Below are 21,920 nucleotides of genomic sequence, written 5' to 3'. Positions count from 1 at the left end.
ACAGCTACCATTAAGAATGTTGAATTTTTACTTTTTGTGATACATCTACAAGCCAGTTGTTTTTCAATATAAGAAAACAACTACAGAAAATGAAATGTATAATTTTGCCCTTGTGTTACCCAAGTTAATCAGAATTAGGCTACATAACTGTGTTATATTTATAAAATAAAGTTCAATACACTGGAGCCATACTGTAGAGACACTTGTCAATGTTATATTTTTATAACTGACACAGTAATTGTTATCTAGAATTGAACAAACCTAAGCCTTCATCCTTTTCATCCAGTTCACCAGCTAACTTAAACAGCTTAGGACGTAACCGTTCACAGCTATCAAAAAGTTCCTGGAGGCAAAAGTAAAGTGTCACTAAAACATTAATTAATGTTATTATTTCCTAATCTCATTTATTAAGTCCTACGACAAACAATCCATACAAAACTAAAAACCCAAAACATACTATTTGAAAGCTGTTTTGTTGAAATTAGTCAATGAATTTTATATACTTGTAACATGCACCCTTGAAAAACAGCACAAATATGAGTTACAGCAAACTGTGGCAGGAAATTAGTTGTGGTATTGTAATCATTATTAATTAAATGAATAAAGCCCATTTAGTAAAATGTGCCATAAACAACATGAAACACCATTTTCTTTTGTATAATACAAACAAAACAACCAATAAGATAAAGATAAAATGTATTATTGTAACCAATTTTTAAAGGTGACAAATTAACAATTCATAACTCTGTCATAAGTCTGAGTCATTCCAGATTGAAATTACCTATAACAAATCAGATTTAATTATCTCAATACAGACTTGGTCTATACAGCTGATCAAGTACTCTTTGTATTTGTTTAAAGTTGTTTTTTTTTTAAGATTTAATATTTCTAACTTTTAATAATGTGTTTAAATCCTCACAAAAGTTGGTAGTTTTTCGCTTATTATATGTATTTCATATATATATAAAAAATTGCAGATAAAATATAGATTTGTCCATGAATATACTGAATATTTATTTTGAATAATCTGTGTGCAAAGTAATTTTCATGCACCACAAACAACTCTGAGTATAAGTTGAGGAATTATGGTTGACAGGCTTAATAATTTTCTGAGATAGAAGAGACCATACTGTCTTAGAAAGACATTGAATGGTAGCAGGACTCTGAAATAATGAAAAGGATATGAGCACTGTAGACAAGAGAGAAGGTAAAGAAATTGAAAAAGTCATTCAGATAAAACCTAGATAACCCAAGGAGAAGTAGTGAATCCCCACCACAGGGTAACAAAATCAGCAAAACAAGCCCATAATGAACCAGAAATCAAAGGACAGTCACAAGTACTGCTGGCATCAATGAAACCTACATTAAGTAACACAACAAATGGTTAAACCCACAGTGGTAGGAACTAGTAAAAGATAGAAGGGTGCAGGATGTAAAACAGTAAAAGGGGATTACAATGGCTCAGGATGAAACAAACGAGCAAACAAAGATGAAGGGATTAAAATATTTCGAAGTTCTCAGATGTATCCCCAAATTGGACCATTGGAGAAAAGGAGACATCCCCAAGTTCTGATGATAAGTGCATGATAAATAAACCTCAAGCAAGACAACATTTACTTCCAGAAAATCCCAACAACAAAGAAACCATGTGTGAAAGGAGAGAACCAAAGAGGATTATCATGCCAATGTGGAGATAATGATGGTGAATGTATTCCCCAAAAGTCATTCAGAAGACTGGTGTAGTGCATCAGAAAGTTGTAAGATGGAAAAGCACTGCAAAAGGAGACGTAAGTGTAAGACAACAATACAAAAACTGGGCAAGGGACAAACTTATAGGATTGTTAGAGTGAATCCCCATACAGACAAAAGTTATTATAACTGTTAAGGATCAAATGAAGGGTAAAACACTTGATAAGCCAAAGCAAAATTATCTGAGACACATGGAGGGCAAAGAATGCTAGCACCCACTTGCAACTGAGAAACAAAATATTCACCATGAATTCTCAAGTCAGGAGAAGAGAGGAAAACAAAATACTTTGAGGAAGGAATATCACGTAATGAGGAAAGAACAGTATCTCGGAATATCTGGTATGGGTATTAACACTTTTATAGATAAGGAGAGAACAATGTTTTAACCTTCCTAGGTTATCTTCAGGTTCATCAAGAAGGAGAGAACAGGATTATAAGAAATCAGCAAAACAGATAAAACAAACCACATCTGAGAAATCATGTCTAAAAAACTGAGTTAAAGCTAGTAGATTTCATAGGAAAAGCTTGGGAAGGTACAGTGTAGTCAGATGAGAGAAAAATGCTGTCAAAATCCTCATCATCATGAACAGACTTCGAAGATTCAGGAGAAAAGTTAGCAATATCAGGAGAAGAAGATAAACTCATAATCAATCTTCTGTTGAGAAAAATATATATGTAAAAAACAGCTCGTCTGGGTTGAGAAAATATTTTATGTAGAGGAGCGAAAAACGTTTCGACCTCCTTCGGTCATTGTCAGGTTCACAAAGACAGAAAGAGATAACTGACCAGAAGCTGACCTCATGTTTGAAAGGGGTTGTGTAACTGAGTGTCGGAATGTAGAGGGCGTGCTTAGATGTTTGAATATATAATTTTATATTATTATTTATTATATTATTTTTAATATAGGTATAAAGGTGTTCCTTTGTATTGGTTTATTTTGGGCTTGAGTTGTTGTATAAGTAAGGCTTTAATTTTGCATTTGTTTATGTTTCTTTATTTAGTAATGCAAAATTATATATTCAAACATCTAAGCATGCCCTCTACATTATAACACTCAGTTACACAACCCCTTTCAAACATGTGGTCAGCTTCCGATCAGTTAACTCTTTCTTTCTTTGTGAACCTGACGATGACCGAAGAAGGTCGAAACGTTGTTCGCTCCTCTACGTAAAATATTTTCTCAACCCAAATGAGCCGTTTTTTACATATATGTTTTTCTCTACAAGTGGGTTTTCTCGACATCACTCAATCTTCTGTTAAATAAAAGCTGAAATTCCTCAGTCGAGTTCCCCGACCTGAAGCCTGTGCAACTGTGCTGGAAGTAGGTGGTAGAATCATTGAAGTGGTAACATAAACATTGGTATTCCTCACATAATGATGAAGAATTAAAAAAAAGAAATGTAAGTTATCACATAAATATGCAGAAATAAACTGTAATAAAAAATATTAAACAAAAAAATGCTTGAACAGAGCAAAATAAGAAAATGTCTGCACTAGAGCACTACCTAACAAGATAGTTCAGTGAAACAGAAAGAGTCACATGCATCAGGAAGGCGTGTTGCACTCCTATTGGTGGAAAGTTGATGCATAATGATTTGGATGCTGGATTCAGTTGAACTACAATAATCATGGGTAAATGGGAGTGCAAAGATTGTTGCATGCAAAAAATACTTTGCATATAGAAGGCAGCACTGAACAAGTGTGCCTTTACATGTGAGAAGAGGTAATATATTATATCAGAAGTATACATTTTTGGGTTTGACCCCATAAAATCCATAAAAAAGACAAGAATAAAAAAAACGACAAAAGTGTTTGGATGTATTGCAGCAAAGTTTAATCCTACCAATTTGTAAAGTATTGAGAACAAAAAGAAAGAAGGAAAAACAGTACATCTTCTGCAGAGACATAAAAAAAGTAAAGAATAGTTGTAAGTACAAATTAAATAAGATTAATAAATAGTAATAAATATAGTTCTTGAGTTCACACAAATATTTTAGATAGATTTTGACAAATAATGAAATTACTGTGTCAGTACAATAAAAACTAGTCTTTATCCTATATCTCATGATACGAAACTATTATGATAAAAGTTATTATACTTTAACAAAGCAATCATTATGACAAATGTAAATATCTTTGTAAGACATGGTTGACAATGGGGTATAATGTAGTTTTTTTCTACTGGACATTCCATCTTAAGTACTAAGACAGATTGTCCCAAAACATTATCATAACACAAGATGCAAAGCAATATGTTTGAAAGCAATTTTCAGACTAGAGGAAATACTTTTAATCTGAAAAAGATACTTAAGGAGAGGTTATAATTACAATTAAAACATGTTAAAAAAATCAGTTTGACTCTATTCTATAAAACTATTTAATTACAACAAAAAAAAAATATATCTACACAAATACTTCAGAACCTTCATAAGTTCATTCTCATCTGCAGTTGTTTCTTTTGATTGATAATTATATAACATATCATTCAAAACTTTTGCATTGTTATGTACTGTCTCCAACTCCATGTTACGCCGTGCTGAGAGTTCCATTCTTCTGTCAGCCTATGAAACAAGTATTTGTGATGTAATATACCAATATTATTAGTAGAAATCACAAAACTAGAATCAAGTTTGAAAATTATCTGTGGTAAAATAACACTTAATGTTCTGAATTCTGTTTAAAAACAATGTTTAATGTGTACGCTCACTGTCAAACAAAACAACTGTATAATGTTAAATGTATACCTTTTACTGTCAAACAAGACAACCATACAATGTTTAATGTGTACCTTCTTTTATGGTCAAACAAGACAACCACACAATGTTAAATGTGTCCTCAACTGTCAAGCAAAACAAATGTACAATGTTAAATGTGTACCTTTTACTGTCAAACAAGACAACCAAACAATGTTATATGTATAAATGTAGATTTCAAAGGGGTGATTTTTAGTATGGTAAGAAATAAGGCATATCTGTGGGTTAAATCAATGAGTTAACTTTACCACAGGGATTAAGTGTTAAGATGCTGTTAGGTGTAGCTGCAAGTGGTTTCATGGTTGAATATTTTACTGTTAATGGAATACATATGTTTATAACCTTTTTATATCATTTGTATTGATATCAATTCATTTTTTCTTTTTACATAATTTCAACACATTAGTTTTGAAAAATATAGTAAAAATTAAGTTTTCTATATTAATGAAAAAAAGTGGACACAAAAGAGTGTAAAACCTTGAATTTCACACTAACAGTGAAGTAAGACTTTACTGACTTACCTCTTTCACCATATCTTTTATTAATCTATTAGCAGCTTGCAAGTCTTCAGGATTTCTACTGCTTAATAGCTTCTGTAGTGTCTGTTACATAAAACAGTACTGTTACTCAACAGTATTTAATAAAACAGTACTGTTACTCAACAGTATTTCATAAAACAGTACTGTAACTCAACAGCATTTCATAAAACAGTACTGTTACTCAACAGTATTTCATAAAACAGTACTGTAACTCAACAGTATTTCATAAAACAGTACTGTAACTCAACAGTATTTCATAAAACAGTACTGTAACTCAACAGCATTTAATAAAACAGTACTGTTACTCAACAGTATTTCATAAAACAGTACTGTAACTCAACAGTATTTCATAAAACAGTACTGTCACTCAACAGCATTTAATAAAACAGTACTGTCACTCAACAGCATTTAATAAAACAGTACTGTAACTCAACAGCATTTCATAAAACAGTACTGTAACTCAACAGCATTTAATGAACAACAAAAATTGCTCCATGAATTGTAAATAATTGTTAACAACACTTACAAATAAAAACCAAGCACCAGTGATCTGGCATTTGATGTTGTAATCTTCATGTCAGTATTAAAAAAATAAGACTGTTAAAAAATTCATATTAAAGGAATAGTTACAATGTACAAAAGAACAGTGTTATAATTAATATTGGAAATTAAAGGAGACTGTGATAGTCCACATGATAGTCCATATGGTTATTGTTGAAAATACCTGTTGATCCAACTTTTCAATAAAAAAAATAGGTTTAATGATGAAATCTTGTATATTAATCATATCTTAACTACTATTAGTTAGACTAGTATATTTAATTAGCTACATAAACTAATGGATTAATTTTTAGTTTTGATACCTGCAAGTGGATTCCTTTCCTCAGCAATTATAAATATTTACTTCAACGATTGTGTTTACACTAAATACATTTCAATATGCAACTAAGTTTCTCTTGAAGGATGTGTTTATTTGGAATTTTGTGTAAAGCTACATGAGGGTTGACCCTAATTTAGCACTGACAGGCTAAAGGCAAGGCAGCTAGTCTTCATCACTCTCTGCCAACTTTTTTGGCTACTCTTTTTACCAAGAAAGAGTGGGATTGACTGTCACATTATGATGCCTCATGGCTAAAAAGAGCTAACATGTTTGTTGGGACAGGTATTCGAATCTGCAACCCCCAAATTGTGAGTCAAGCACCCTAACCACCTAGCCATACCAGACAGTTTATATCAATATACAGGTAGGTTTCTCTTGATGGATGTAGTTATATCATTCTACAAGTAGGTTTACCTGAGATGTTTGTTCATCTTCAAAAAATGCATTTTTTGCTCTTGAAGGTGGAACATCTGGTGATTCTTGGTGCTACAAATCAACAGAAACATTTTAACATGTAATTGAGGGTTTTGAAAATGATTGTATGAAAATTTCCTTCCTTATATTGATAACTTATATTAACATAACAATACATTGATACAACTTACGTTGCTTTTTATCCATCTTATTCACAATTCAACTTGACACTTACATATCATTCACTCCACATACACAGTTCACTTTGATGATTATATGCACACTGTATAGTAAACTGACCATCTTTATGTGGTAACTTCATATTTATTAAACAAATATAAAGACTCTGTACAATTCTCTACACCATTAGACAAAATTTGAACTTCTTCAGTAACAAAAATTTCTAGCAAGAGTCATGTAAAGATCTAACACAACAAAATTCTTGTCACAAAACAGCCCTGAAGCAAAAACCTAGCTGTAATAATTCATAGGATTATTATTATATATATATTTTTAAAGTTTAATAGCAATAAACACACTGATTAAAACTAACCTTTAATACATGAACAGGATCTTCAGTCACAACTCCTTGTCTTTTAAGCATCTGGTATGCTTCAAAAATCTTTGGTTCTTGTTTTAATTCCACACTCCATTTAAACATTAACTCGATCACTTTTGTTTTAACTTTTGGAGATGCTCTGTTACCTAGATACTGAAGCAAAGCACAATATTGTTATGATACACTGATTTTATGTAATAAATTTGTACTGATTACATGGGTATTAATATGCATTAGAGACAACACTGAACTACTATGTATTTATTTTTATCTTCTGGAGATGCTAGGTTATATTGATATCAGATTCGAACACAATTCTGTTAAAATACAAATATTTAATACATATTTTTTTTATATAGTTTTATTGGTAACATTTATTAGAAACAACATTAAATTATTTTGTAACCAAAAGACAAAATGACAGATTCCAGAATTGATCTGAAATATTAAAGGTTTATCAAAATATATTTTCATACCACATAAAAAAAGGCCCAGTTATCTAGTCACAATTTAAAACATAATATATTCTGTAAATTGCAAGGTATGATTATCAATTAGCTTCATTTCTACTCCACAACAAGCTACTGGTGTATCAGATTTAGTCGTTATATTAGCCATTACTCAAAATCTACTTTAGTGACTGTCCCTATCACTACCATCACAATTTTACCTTGGTAACTATACCAGTGTTAAAACAATATCCATACATGAACAATGTCCCAGTCAATGTAAACAAAGATACCCATGTATCAATGTTAAAACTATGAGAACTGTGTGATATAATAGATATTTAAAACCATCACTACTCAGTAAAACTCCATTATTACAAAACTGATGAAAAAAAGAAAAACAATTATGAAAACTTTATTTACTAACAGTTACAGTTTAGATATTAGAGGCACCATCAGGCATAAACTGAAATGGCTCATATACAGGTTTATATACAGTTTAATGAAAGAACGGGGAAGCAGGCTAAGTATTCACCTTGAGATAAGTGGAGTGGAGATTAAGTTAGTTTGTTTTTAGACTTCTGTTTATTTCTAAGTTACTTATGTTTTTCACAAATTAAAGTTTTATACCCATACCAGCTGTCCTTAGGATACATTTTTAATTCTGTTATATTCAAAACCATTATGACCTTCCTCCACGGGAGATACGAGTAACATTGTATGTCAAAAGAAACATTTTATATTTTTGAGTTGACAAATATTTATTTCTTTTTTATATTTGATGCCACTTCGATTCATTTTGATACCAGAAAACAGTCTAAAATAAAAACTTAATCACACAAAGAAAGAAAATAAGTTCATCTTGAAATGCCTATATCTTTTTCTAACCCTTATACTTACTTTTGGGGAAACCACTTTGATCAATTCATTGAGGAATTTAAACTTGCCTATCTCACTACAAAACTTTGAATCACATCTTTTAATACATTCTTCTATTACCTACATTACAGGAAAAAAAAAAGGATTAAAACACATTACAGTATTCCAATAACTAGTCCTATCATTGAGACTGCTATTTATTTCAAATGTGAAACTTTGCAAAATATATGAATTTGTTAAATAAATGAGAATACAATTTATGAATCTTAACACTAGAGGTCTAAATAAGGTAAATCACTGTCCAATCCAAGAAGATATCACTTGGCTATTATTTAATTTATACATACATAATGTGAGAATATAATAATAAATGACCCAAAATAATTTAACTTTCACATTCATTTTTAGTAAATAATAAAATATTGAAAGAAAAAACACATCTACACAATATTATGATCTTTTCACTTCCAACGTAGCTTGTGAATAAAACTTACAGTGTCAGAAACATCAAGTCTTTTCAATCTGCTTTCTCAGACCCTCATTTGCCAACTTATCTACATAACATTCATTAGCAGTGGGGTCTACTTTTTTTTATATCATACTTATAATACATTTTTTTTTCCATGTTATGTTACCGACTGTTAAAAAAACAACAAAACTAATCAATAAATCTTGATTAAATCACCTGCTTTCCACAGAAACTATTTAATAAAATTCACTGTAATATTTTTTTGTACTTTAAATGTTCTGTGTGTATGACCAATGCTCATCCTTCTTACCAACTGCCCTGGATATATCAATCAATTTAATTAGTCTAATGTTTCATTAACATTAACAATACTGGTACTTGACACATATTTTTAATTAATTAAAATTTTTAGTGATTTAAAAACCCAGCAATTAATAAACAAAAAATAATATACACCCAATCAAATATTTAAGTAAATCCATGCCTCGATATAACATTTATTTCTATTATTATAAATATTAAATATTCATCTAAAATGTTTACAGTTGTATAGAATACCAAAATAATAAGGTATATTTTGTTTACTGAGTTGTAAAACATTTGCTCATGTTAATACCACTTCTTTAAAGAAAATACATAATCAGTTCTTGAAACATTACTCAAGAAATTTCAAATAAAAATATTTTAAACATACAACAAATAACATACTTACTAGAAATGAAGCAGACAAAAGAAAATGATAATGATTTATTGATTTCCAATATTCAAATTGTGTATGTGTACATTAAAAAAAATACAATGAAATTTATAACCTGGGTACAGGAATGTTCAAAGTTATAAAATAATATTTAGTACAAGCCTTATTGTCAAAACAACCTGCATTTGGAATTATACTGATATCACCAAAAATGATTTAGCATTACATACATTATCCAACACATAAAGTAGATCTCACAACAGTCTACTTGGCTGTCACACTCAGCCATAATTAATAATTTCTTTTCAACTTACCATTTCACTTCATTTTCAATGCTTTTGAAAGTTATAATTTTCCTACACTGAAAACATATTTCTGATTGGTACTTACCTCATCTCACAAGCTTAGCTATTCTCATTTGGTGCTGCCCTCTAAATGTGAACTTTTTCTAACACATGCCACAAGTATGTTGGAATTATCAAATTATCATGTGTCACTTGACAACTAACAGGAGCATGGCATGTTAAAGTGATGCATGTGGCTCCTTCTACATTCTCTTACCTAATCTTCACTTCGAGAGGAGCAAGCATTGGCAGTTGTGGGAAGGAAGAATGGGGAGAATGAGAGGGGTTAAGAACTTATCAGAAATACTTCTTCAGTGTTAGAAAATTACAACTTCCAATATGATACTTACCTCTTCTAATAATATTACCCAGAATCCCACACTGAAATGGAGGATTGACAGATGCAAGGGATAAAGAGAGGCACCTGAAAGCATCTGATGGATACCTCTGATAATTAAAGTAATTAGGGCACCAAACTACTTCTGATAAAATTATACCCTTCACCTTTTCTGTATAACTCAGGAAACACAAGGGCAGAAGATGTGAGGTGTAATGCGATTAAGGCATTCAGATCATATATGGCAGAAACACAGCATCCAATACCTCCTCTGCAGGGAACCAACACCTTACAAGGACAAGAGGACACCAAATCTGTACATTCAACACCAGTGAAGGCCATCTTTTCTTCCTTTGTCTTATTTTACACCAGCAGAACACCTCTGTCCTACTTTCAACTTAATGGTTAGAGCCATCTATGTGAAACCCATTTAGGAGAAAGCCTCTATAGTCCACCACCCTGGCAACTTGGAACTGGAAAGTGGCAAGGACTCCCATACTCCACTTGAAGAAGGGAATATAATGCACTGGGGAGTCCAGAGGACCATCATCATTGGAGACAGTGCAAAAGGTAATCTCGAAACCCAACACTGAAAAGTAGACCATATTGAATTCTTCACTCAGAGCATGATAGGGATGGGCAGCTATCCCTGTCTGCTTTACCCATGTTGTCTATGGGTTGTACAGTCCAGATCAGAAATATTTATGAACCAAACATCAGGAGGTTATTCATCTACAAGATATCTTGTGGAATACCCTATCTATATGATAACCAGTCTTTTGGTGGAGCAGTTGTAAGTCTGCAGATTTACAATGCTAAAATCAGGGGTTCAATTCCCATTGATGAATAAAGCATACAGTTCAATGTAGCTTTGCCATAAAAAAAAAACACCTCCCTACAATGATCATAATGTGTCACAGATAAGAGAGCATGGTCAATATGGCACACAGTGCAGATGATTTAATAGTCAAAGAATACCTGTCAGGTGCTACTCACCACAAAGGAGGATCCAACAAACAAATACAAAGCAAGTGCCTCTGTTAGAAAAGAAAGCATTGAAAAAGATTTGCTCAGTGTTCATGCCACACTAAAGTTTGAAGTACAGCCACAGGCAGTAGGCAATACCCTCTAAGGATACAGAAACTGTGATGTGATGGAGGTAATGGGAAATGAACGTCAGCATGGTGGACAACATGCCCAAACACAGAATCTAGAGAAGAGCAGTGGGAAGTTGATATGAGGAATAACTCAATGGATGAAGCAGTGAACCCAGCTGAGAAGGGTAAAGGAAGAAAGATCCCAAGAGAAAGATGGTTGCCAAGGAATAAACAGCCAGGAACAGGAACCAATGAAGGAAACTGCATGGAAAATATAACAACCAGTAGCATGTACTAAAATAAAAGTCCATACATATCTTGAGAGTAAAACACAAAATGAAGGGGCCACTCCATCAGGTAAACCCATTCTGGTCAGGAAAATGATCCACCAGAAGTCTGAAGGCACCCTGTACATGACATCACAAACTAACCTGACCATTATAGGCCCAAAACATCCAAGTAGAAAAAGATGGGGATCCCAATAAGGTGTGCCATGGACATTGGACCCATAACTGTTAAGTGGTTAGACTGAAACATGACCAAATGGCCCCAAGAGATAGGAAATAAGAATCCCAAGACCAGTAGACTGGAAGGAGCTTTAGGGTGGTGATAAGAAGCAAATGGCACAAAGCCAGACTGTGGTCAACACACGCACCCTAGCCCTGAAGAGATCCATTCATGAATATAAAAAAATTCCATCTGAGGAGTAATGAGTCTGATTTCTGCAGAAGTATGAACCTGAAGTCACCATCAAAAAAGTCAGTCAATATGGTAGTAAAGAAGGGGAATGGAGAATTCAAAGGATCCCAAACACAGTGCCATCAGATGTGGAGGATCCATTTAAGGAACTTCAGACAAGCTATATCAAGGAATAGGAAAGGTGTCATCAAAGACTCCATCTCTATGAGTGAAGGAATCACTGAAAAAGAAATAAAGAAACTTGAAAGAGTGTACCAAACAGCCCATACCAGAGAATAAAGCAGAGAGGAGATGACTGTGCCCAACCTAGAAGGGTGAATAAGAACCCTTTAAGAATGAGCGACTGAGAAGAATGAATGGAAGGACTTCACTTGGCTGAAAACCAGACCAACCAAGTACCACCAATAAGGAGCTAAGAAGTAGGACAGGCTGATGTTTGCTTGGAATAGCAAGAAGAACCCAGTCATCCTAGAAACAGGGAAAGTGCAATCCCAGGTCACAATGTTGTATAGTGAAGGACCACACCAACTGAAAAAGATGAAAGGTGCCAAAATTAGCCCAAAAGGAAATATGTGAAATCAATACACCATCCAACAATGGACAACCAAAGAAAAGGACAAGAATGCCTGAGGATAAAATATGGAGATAAACATTGGAGATAGTATTTTTAGTTATTCAAAGATCTTTAGCAAAGGCCCATCTGAGGGAAGATTGGATGCCTTGGTGAACTGAGGGGTATAAACAAATGGAGTGAAATAGATCACTGATCAGACCATACTTCATGGTCCATTTTGGATCCCAAAATAGGTGGAAGTAAACCATCCAACACTGTGGAAAGGTCTGAAACACCTGTTGGGTAAGGAGAGAGCAACCAACAAAGAAAGATGCTTGTGTGACCAGAGATCCTGAAGAGGAAGAAAAAAACAGGCATGCTGTATCCAGGAGGAGTAAAAAAAGGATAAAGAAACATTATAACAAGAGAACAACATCTCAGTGAGATATATAAGGACTGTATTGATGAACAAAGTCAACAGATGAGCTCCCAGATACACCAAACAGTCTCTAGAACTGATGTTGGTGTGCCTTAAACTGTTGGGAAAAATGATTAACTATAGTGCAGCAGCAAGAAGGAGAAGCAAGGACAAAGGACATAGAACAGAAGATCTGACAGATAAAAAATGATAGTACACATAGTATAGACTGGGAGGAATATGGAGCTGGAAAATCATTGGACAGAATAGATCCTAAACACTATGGGCTCTGGAAACACAGTAAATATGTACTGTCACAATACTGAGGCCATATGTTGGACTCATAAAAAAGGAGGAGTGTGAAAAAAGGGGCAGTGAAATAAGACATCACAACCCAAAATTTTTTATCAACAAAAAGAATCACAGTGAAAGTGTCAAAGCTGAAGTTGACAGGTGGGCAAATAGGAAAATAAGAACAGACAGATGCCTGGGATCCTGATATGACTCTGATACAGATGAAGTGCAAATGAAAGGAACTGCAATAATCAGCATGAGAAATTAAAGCCCCAGACAGCCAAACAAAAATTTTGGGACATGTCTCCCAAACTAACAAAAGACAGCCCATCCAACAATGAAAAAGAATGGAATGATCTCTAGCCAGTGAAGAACAAGGGAAACTAATGCAGTTTCCCTAAAGGTGAGCAAAGCGTAAATTATGAACCCAAAACTCGGGGAACAGGGAAGGACAAGAGTAATAAAATTCAACTTTGAAGAGCAATTGACAAAACATCACATGTCTGAGAAATACAGTTCACGAAAAAAGTAGCAAAGGCACATCTTACACCAGAGGGTTGGAGGATCTTTGTCAACCATGCCAGGTACAAAAGGCACAGATTAAAAAAAAACCAAGAATATTAACAGAACACTCAAACTCCAGGCAGGCAAAGACCAATAAATCACCCAATGACACACCAGTACCTGTGGCCTGAAGTATGGTTACAGACACAGTAGACGGACTTGATGTGGTAACATGAACTTTAGAATGCATGCTTAAATTTTCTCAAACAAGCAACAAAACATAGGTAGAGAAATACTCTCAACAAAAAGTGAAATTAAACAATATAAAGTGGAAATGAAGGGAAGGGAAACTACTTCAAGCCCAAACTAGAACTAAACAATGACATGTATTCGAAGGCTGCAAAACAAGAAGTAAGGGTTAGATAGGAGAGCATAGAGGAAGCCACATATATTGCATGAGCATGTCATACTTCTATTCATTAACAAGTGATGCATGATGATTTGCAATTCCAAAGGGGAGGCACATGAGGCTAGTGGCATGAAATAAAAATTGTCTGCAGTTAGGGGGCAGCAGCAAATGAAAATAGATAATCCTGTGAGATGAAGTATGTAACATATCTGAAGTACTTACCACAAAGTGGATCCACTTTGATAGTTATATTTAGCACTGGCAACCTTGTCCGTCACAATCTGAGGTACAGCGAAAAGTTCATTTACTTATTACATCATACATTTGGATCTGTTTGTGGACACACACTGCTTATAAATCTGGTTTCAACACCCATGATGAGCAAAATACAAATAGAGCATTGTGTGGCTATGTGTTTAATTTTAAACAGACAAACAAATAACAAGAAACAAGCCAACATTGTCAATTTACAATAGAAAAGCCAACACTGTCAATTTGCAAGAGAAAACCCAACACTGTCAATTAACAAGAAACAAGCCAAATTTGCTAATTAACAGGAAACAAACCAAATTTGTCAATTAACAAGAAACAAGTCAACATTGTCAATTAATAAGAAACAAACTAACTTTGTCAATTAACAAGAAACAAACCAAATTTGCCAATTAACAAGAAACCTACTTTATCAATTAACAAGAAACAAACCAAATTTGCTAATTAACAAGAAACAAACCAACTTTGTCAATTAACAAGAAACAAACCAACTTTGTCAATTAACAAGAAACAAACCAACTTTGTCAATTAATAAGAAACAAACCAACTTTGTCAATTAATAAGAAACAAACTAACTTTGTCAATTAACAAGAAACAAGCCAACACTGTCAATTAACAAGAAACAAACCAAATTTGCTAATTAACAAGAAACAAACTAACTTTGTCAATTAACAAGAGACAAGCCAACACTGTCAATTAACAAGAAACAAACCAAATTTGCTAATTAACAAGAAACAAGTCAACATTGTCAATTAATAATAAACAAACCAACTTTGTCAATTAACAAGAAACAAGCCAACACTGTCAATTAACAAGAAACAAACCAAATTTGCTAATTAACAAGAAACAAGTCAACATTGTCAATTAACAAGAAACAAGTCAACATTGTCAATTAATAAGAAACAAACTAACTTTGTCAATTAACAAGAAACAAACCAAATTTGCCAATTAACAAGAAACCTACTTTATCAATTAACAAGAAACAAACCAAATTTGCTAATTAACAAGAAACAAACCAACTTTGTCAATTAACAAGAAACAAACCAACTTTGTCAATTAATAAGAAACAAACCAACTTTGTCAATTAATAAGAAACAAACCAACTTTGTCAATTAATAAGAAACAAACCAACTTTGTCAATTAATAAGAAACAAACCAAATTTGCTAATTAACAAGAAACAAACCAACTTTGTCAATTAACAAGAAACAAGCCAACACTGTCAATTAACAAGAAACAAGCCAACACTGTCAATTAACAAGAAACAAACCAAATTTGCTAATTAACAAGAAACAAGTCAACATTGTCAATTAACAAGAAACAAGTCAACATTGTCAATTAATAAGAAACAAACTAACTTTGTCAATTAACAAGAAACAAACCAAATTTGCCAATTAACAAGAAACCTACTTTATCAATTAACAAGAAACAAACCAAATTTGCTAATTAACAAGAAACAAACCAACTTTGTCAATTAACAAGAAACAAACCAACTTTGTCAATTAATAAGAAACAAACCAACTTTGTCAATTAATAAGAAACAAACCAACTTTGTCAATTAATAAGAAACAAACCAACTTTGTCAATTAATAAGAAACAAACCTACTTTATCAATTAACAAGAAACAAACCAAATTTGCTAATTAACAAGAAACAAACCAACTTTGTCAATTAATAAGAAACAAACCAACTTTGTCAATTAATAAGAAACAAACCAACTTTGTCAATTAATAAGGAACAAACTAACTTTGTCAATTAACAAGAGACAAGCCAACACTGTCAATTAACAAGAAACAAACCAAATTTGCTAATTAACAAGAAACAAGTCAACATTGTTAATTAATAATAAACAAACCAACTTTGTCAATTAACAAGAAACAAGCCAACACTGTCAATTAACAAGAAACAAGCCAACACTGTCAATTAACAAGAAACAAGCCAACACTGTCAATTAACAAGAAACAAACCAAATTTGCTAATTAACAAGAAACAAGTCAACATTGTCAATTAATAAGAAACAAACCAACTTTGTCAATTAACAAGAAACAAGCCAACACTGTCAATTAACAAGAAACAAACCTATACTGTTAATTAACAAGAAACAAACCTATACTGTTAATTAACAAGAAACAAACCTACATTGTCAATTAACAAGAACCAATCCAACACTGTCAATTAACAAAAAACAAACCAAATTTGTTAATTAACAAAAAACAAGTCAACATTGTCAATTAATAAGAAACAAACTTTGTCAATTAACAAGAAACAAGCCAACACTGTCAATTAACAAGAAACAAACCTATACTGTTAATTAACAAGAAATAAACCAAATTTGCTAACTAACAGAAAACAAGCCAACTTTGTAAACTAACAAAAAACAAGCCAACTTTCTATCAGTTAACAAGACACAAATCTATACTGTCAATTAACAAGAAACAAACCAACTTTCTGTCCAGTTACAAAGAAATCTATAACTTAATTTTTCTTATTTTTAAGCTAATGAAACATTTCCTTACTTACTTAAAGGAATGGTTTATATCAAACTAAACATTTTATGATGAAAAAATTTACAGATACAAATATTTAATTGTTTTTTATTCAGTAACTGATGGCTTTTTCAGCTGATAATTAATTATACTAACGAATCACTTTTTAGTCATATATATTAAAAGAATTTTCTACTTTATATACAAACATAAGTGCACAGTAAATGACAGACAAGAAATCATTTAAACAATAAATAGTACATTGAGTTATAAATCTGTGAAAGTAGCTCTACCGTTAGTGAGTGCAAGGCCTCTCGTTCCTGGGGTGACTGTATTTTGTGAACAAGAAACCGTAATGCTATTTGATGTCCATCTTCTTCCTTGTTAACTTTGTCACAAAATTCTATTACCGATTCTTTATTAGGTTCAGAGTTCAAAGGATTGATGGATTTGGCTAAAATATTACCATGAAAAAAAAGCATTAATAACCAAATTATTGGTATATGATGTAATTTTAATGTTGTAATTTGTTTGTTAGCTGAAAGCTGCAAAATTCTAAACTTCTCATTTGATGTTTTTTTGTATCATTTGAACATTGATTTATATATAAACATAAAGATTCTCATAACAAAAGTTAGTTGAAATACAAAAAATAAAGTTGTTTGAAGAAAATCTATTAACTTTTAACCAACTTTATACAAGAACATTGACAAACTGTTAATCCTAGTACTGGCTTAATCATTTATAGTTGTTGATCTATCACAAATTATACAGTGTACACTACTGTGCAAAAATTTCAGAACAGAAACTATTATTTCAGGCTACTTTTAAAGAACAATGGAAGGTAAATCACAGGTGAATCATGCGAGTTTGATAAATCTTCATATTTAGTACAACAGAAACTCGGTGGAAGTGCTTGAGTTTAGAAAACAGTTGATATTTTGTTTGACCACATTTTTAATAACTGCAGAGAGTTCTTTAGGCACTGTTGCAACATATTTAATAAAGTATCCTATAGAAAGTTACTCAAATGTCTCTAATACACTCTCCCGAAGTATTTGGGAAACATTTCAAGTTAGCAAAAATTTGTCAGAATGTCCAACCAGCATCACATAAGGCTTCTATGTAAACTCTGCTCTACTGACAATTCTCTACACTTTTTGGACCATGATATGAGAAAAAAAAAATGAATGTATAGTGTTAAACACTGTTTTTATCAAGGTTTGTTTGTGGAGTGCTGTTAAATTTAATTATTCTATCATATACCAGTACCATGTGCTAGCTCCTTTCTATATAGTTAAGACACTGAGGTACCATGACAGTTATCTGAGACCCTAAATTTGATCAGTATGTTCATTCAAGCAGATTCTTTATGACATGCTCTTGGTACAAGTATGTGGGTGTTCTAAAGAATGATAAGTATTCTCACCCTGGTTCATTCAGCTTTCAACATGGATCAGTGAAACATTACTATAGTGTTGAAAGTTACATTCTGTAATGACATGGAAGAATTAACCACATAAAGTAGAAGAATGACAAAATATACTCTTATTGTAACAGTTTTGTAATGCTCTCTTAAGTCTGTAAAGAGGTAATAAACTAATATCCTCTACTAATGTAGAGTAGATGGTAAATTATTTTCACTAGCTAAATTAAAAGAACGAAACAACAACATTATTAAATAAATGTGCCAACCTATATAAGGAAAGTAAATCATAAAAATATTACCATAACATTATCAAATAAACTTAGTTACCTATATAAGGACAGTGATCATATTTCAGTTTCAACCTAAAAATACTTGCTTATAAAAATTCAAATTAAAAAACCCAGTAGCAACAATAAATTAAATTCTACTGTTAGATATGGTGAACATTTAGAAATTATTGAAGTGGTTATAAATAAAATGAAATATATTAACTAAATAACAAATTGTATTTTCAGATTAATCATATCAAATTATTTATAATAATAAGAGCATTACATATTTTTAAAAACTATAGAACAAATAAACCTGCAAGCAATATACATGGTTTATTCTCTATGTTAAATAACTTTTAGTGTATTCTTGATCAATAAAGGTTCCAGTGAGAGGACCAAAAATTCATAATCAAATAAAAAAGTATTTAACATAATTTACTTGCTAAAAAAGATGTACATTAATATCCAATTATACATTATCCTCTTTCTAAGTTCATATATTTCTGTTTTGGAGGATTTTTACAAAGATAAATGGAGTGTCTTCAGACACGACTTGAATATACTCACCTAACACTAATTATAACATTATATATTCACATACATGCATATATATAACCTTAAAGAAACAGGTAGATGTGGTTTATATCTATTTAAGATTTAAAGTTCAATCAACAAATATCTAAAGAAACTTATTATGAACAATAATATGGTCAATAACTTGACCATACAGATTTGACCAATTCTTCTTAAAATTTCTTTTCAGGTACACTGCGTCATGATAGCAATAGTAAAAAATAGAAAAACTGCCATTGTTTGTTACAATGAAACATAAAATCACTATTATTAGTTGCAGCTGACTACTTCTGGTATCACAGTTACTACGACTGTTGGTACTAACCCTGATGATGGTAACTGTGTTACACAATCAGAATATTAACTGGTTACCTTTTCAAGTTTCATATTTGCATTTTCTTCTTAATTGGTTAATAATGTTGTATCTACAAACAAAATTTAATAAATAAAAAAATTAATTCAAATCTCCAAACCTTTATTTATTTATTTAGTTTTTTGAGACGTTAATTTTCGTGAATACACTGTAACTACAAGGGCAAGCATCCATCTTCAATAAGTGTAAGTATTTCTCTACAAACGTTACTATTCACATCTCATTTTGAATACTTGAAAGTTTTGTCCATCTATGTAGAGGTATTAATTTACTGGAACAGTTCTGGAGCAGGGATGGAAAATGGAAGGGTTAGCTAACAGTGACATAAATAGGTTAAATCTTATTTTCCTTTGAAAAATATATACGTTATGAGATTATCGCCAATTTAAATTACTATGGGCTGTAAACATATAGTTAAATTAAGAAAACTACAATGCTAAAGACAAGACTCATGAGTTTAATTGTTAAACTAGACTAAAACTTTGAACAAAATTAGAACTTGAAAATGAAATATGATGTAATTACAGTCACACGTTTATTTCTTTAAAAACTGCACGGGATACAAGCACTCCAGTCAGACAGTAGTGAAACAAAATAATAAAACTGAAAGAAGCCATTACACTAAAACACTTAGAAAACATCTATCAATATAACTGCCACTGTCAAACTGTTGCTGGTTATCGAGAACACTTAGCACATAGTACTATTCTGTTTGTCGAAACTATTTAATTTTTTGTATTCTCACTTCAAGTTGTTTTAATTATTAATCTTACTAATCACAAAATGTTCCGAACTATTTTCACTGGGAATTAAACGATTAATATTATAATGAAAAATAAAATACATACCCAAAAGTGTTTCTATAGAACAATCATCTTCCATTATTATTTACTAAGTATGAAACTTGTGATAAACGTAACCAAAGTATAAAATAAACATACCACAAGAGGACGCCACAATAGCAACATAAATAATACTATTGCTTAAAGTGTTAAAGTGTTTTGATTTTTACGCGTTATTACTTTCACTTTTTTTTATAAAACTCTTACATTAAATTTTCCTAAACAGGGAAAGGCACTTTGAAAATAGAAAAGTGTACACTTGTAGATAACTATGTATTTCGAAATATATTACGAACACAATGAATTTACTCCTTCCTTCCAATCTCTATCTGTTACAGCGGTAAGTCCACGGATTTGCAACGCTAAAATCAGGGGTTCAATTCCCCTCGGTAGACTCAGCAGATAGCCTGATGTGGCTTTGCTATAAGAAAACACACACACCCTCCTTCTGATAAGTTCGTTTTTAATTACGTTGATTACATCCAATACATTTCGTTTTTATGAGTGCGCTTACATTAGAATGTTTTTTTTCTTATTTTATGAGCTTAAGACATTGAGCAGTGCGAGGCAATATCTACCTTTGTTTGATGTACTTGTTACTATTTAGTTTATTACCACTTTATTTTTACGGTATGTTCTTTTTTAATAGAACGTATGACACAGTATACTAGAAGATTAATATATAAAAATTATTATTACACCATGTGCTATATTACTTTCAATTGTTCAATCTCGTAATTTGAAGATATTTGTATTATTTTATTTTGAGCTGTATACGTTCTTGTTCGGGCAATTTAAGATAAAATATATTTAATATCTTATAAAACCAATCAGAATATTTTGAGTAAACCAAATGTCAGAATTGGGAAAAACTTTTGAATAATTATTTTATAAATTGAGAGAAGAAAAAACAGATTTAAGATTGTATATTAAATCTCGTCACATAAAGCTATTATTAAAAGTTCCACACCATTTATTATGGATATTTTTCTTGCACTCTTTATAATCATATAGTTATTACGTGCTAACAAGAGAGAACTACAATCATGAAGAACTTCACTTTTTGGTTTAAAGTTATCTTCCACGTTTGGCAAGTAAAGAGCCTTTAAAAGAAGAGTATGAGTACTAGTTGTAACAGCTGAGGCACTTGAGATCAGTTTATAGTCGAAAATTTAAGCCAGGTGATGGATTAGTGGCCATTTTGAAGCTAATTAAACTAAAGTTGGTTAGAATGTTATTGCTCGTATTTAAATCGCTTTAAAATTGTTATTTTTATTACAAAATACTATGCTTCAGACACATATACTTGTTTATTCGTAGATATGGCAGACAGAAGAAAATTGCTAGGTAGGAATTAATTTGCCAGTTTCTAAAAGTTTACGTGCTCCCTAGCCTAGTAATAGTAGTATTAAGTCTATATCATAATGCATTTCAATTATAATTTATAGGGTTCATTGCTGCTGCTGTTGAGATTCAGATATTTTTACCGGCTTTTGTTGGGCAGTCATGTAACTTGTAATTCTTTTACCGTTTTCGGAGGGATTTTACTGTCTGTATGTAAGATTAATTACTTATACATTTTAAACCTAAAGTTTGCATACTGTACCACGTAGGGATAACCAAATTATTAAATCT

At 31.8% G+C, this 21,920-nt stretch overlaps 2 protein-coding genes across 10 annotated transcripts in view; one reads left to right on the top strand and one right to left on the bottom strand.

The window, feature by feature from the left end:
- Window positions 1–20,368, bottom strand: part of LOC143255099 (ADP-ribosylation factor-binding protein GGA1-like) — a 47,300-nt gene extending 26,932 nt beyond the window's left edge. For 2 of the 5 annotated variants that reach the window (XM_076510240.1, XM_076510243.1), the window contains exons 1-8: window positions 20,292–20,368; window positions 17,090–17,250; window positions 8,244–8,342; window positions 6,889–7,047; window positions 6,336–6,407; window positions 5,024–5,104; window positions 4,173–4,310; window positions 262–343 (exon numbers count right to left, since the gene is read on the bottom strand). In XM_076510240.1, coding sequence (XP_076366355.1) covers window positions 262–343; window positions 4,173–4,310; window positions 5,024–5,104; window positions 6,336–6,407; window positions 6,889–7,047; window positions 8,244–8,342; window positions 17,090–17,250; window positions 20,292–20,325 — 826 coding nt within the window. In that variant the 5' untranslated portion in view covers window positions 20,326–20,368. Of the gene's footprint in view, window positions 1–261; window positions 344–4,172; window positions 4,311–5,023; window positions 5,105–6,335; window positions 6,408–6,888; window positions 7,048–8,243; window positions 8,343–17,089; window positions 17,251–18,225; window positions 18,266–19,543; window positions 19,717–20,291 lie in introns of those variants that run through there. The other 3 variants (XM_076510244.1, XM_076510241.1, XM_076510242.1) reach the window with 3 other exon arrangements.
- A 975-nt stretch (window positions 20,369–21,343) lies between these two features.
- LOC143255098 (CCR4-NOT transcription complex subunit 3-like) overlaps window positions 21,344–21,920 on the top strand; it is a 44,479-nt gene continuing 43,902 nt past the window's right edge. For 2 of the 5 annotated variants that reach the window (XM_076510235.1, XM_076510234.1), the window contains exon 1: window positions 21,387–21,632. In XM_076510235.1, the coding sequence (XP_076366350.1) occupies window positions 21,608–21,632 (25 nt within the window). In that variant the 5' untranslated portion in view covers window positions 21,387–21,607. Of the gene's footprint in view, window positions 21,633–21,819; window positions 21,839–21,920 lie in introns of those variants that run through there. The other 3 variants (XM_076510238.1, XM_076510237.1, XM_076510239.1) reach the window with 3 other exon arrangements.

The sequence above is a fragment of the Tachypleus tridentatus genome, chromosome 7 (assembly GCF_004210375.1).
Source record: "Tachypleus tridentatus isolate NWPU-2018 chromosome 7, ASM421037v1, whole genome shotgun sequence".
Classification (NCBI taxonomy): Eukaryota; Metazoa; Arthropoda; class Merostomata; order Xiphosura; family Limulidae; genus Tachypleus; species Tachypleus tridentatus.
The sequence above is the reverse complement of the archived record's forward strand: the minus strand, read 5'-3'. Positions and strand labels throughout refer to the sequence as shown.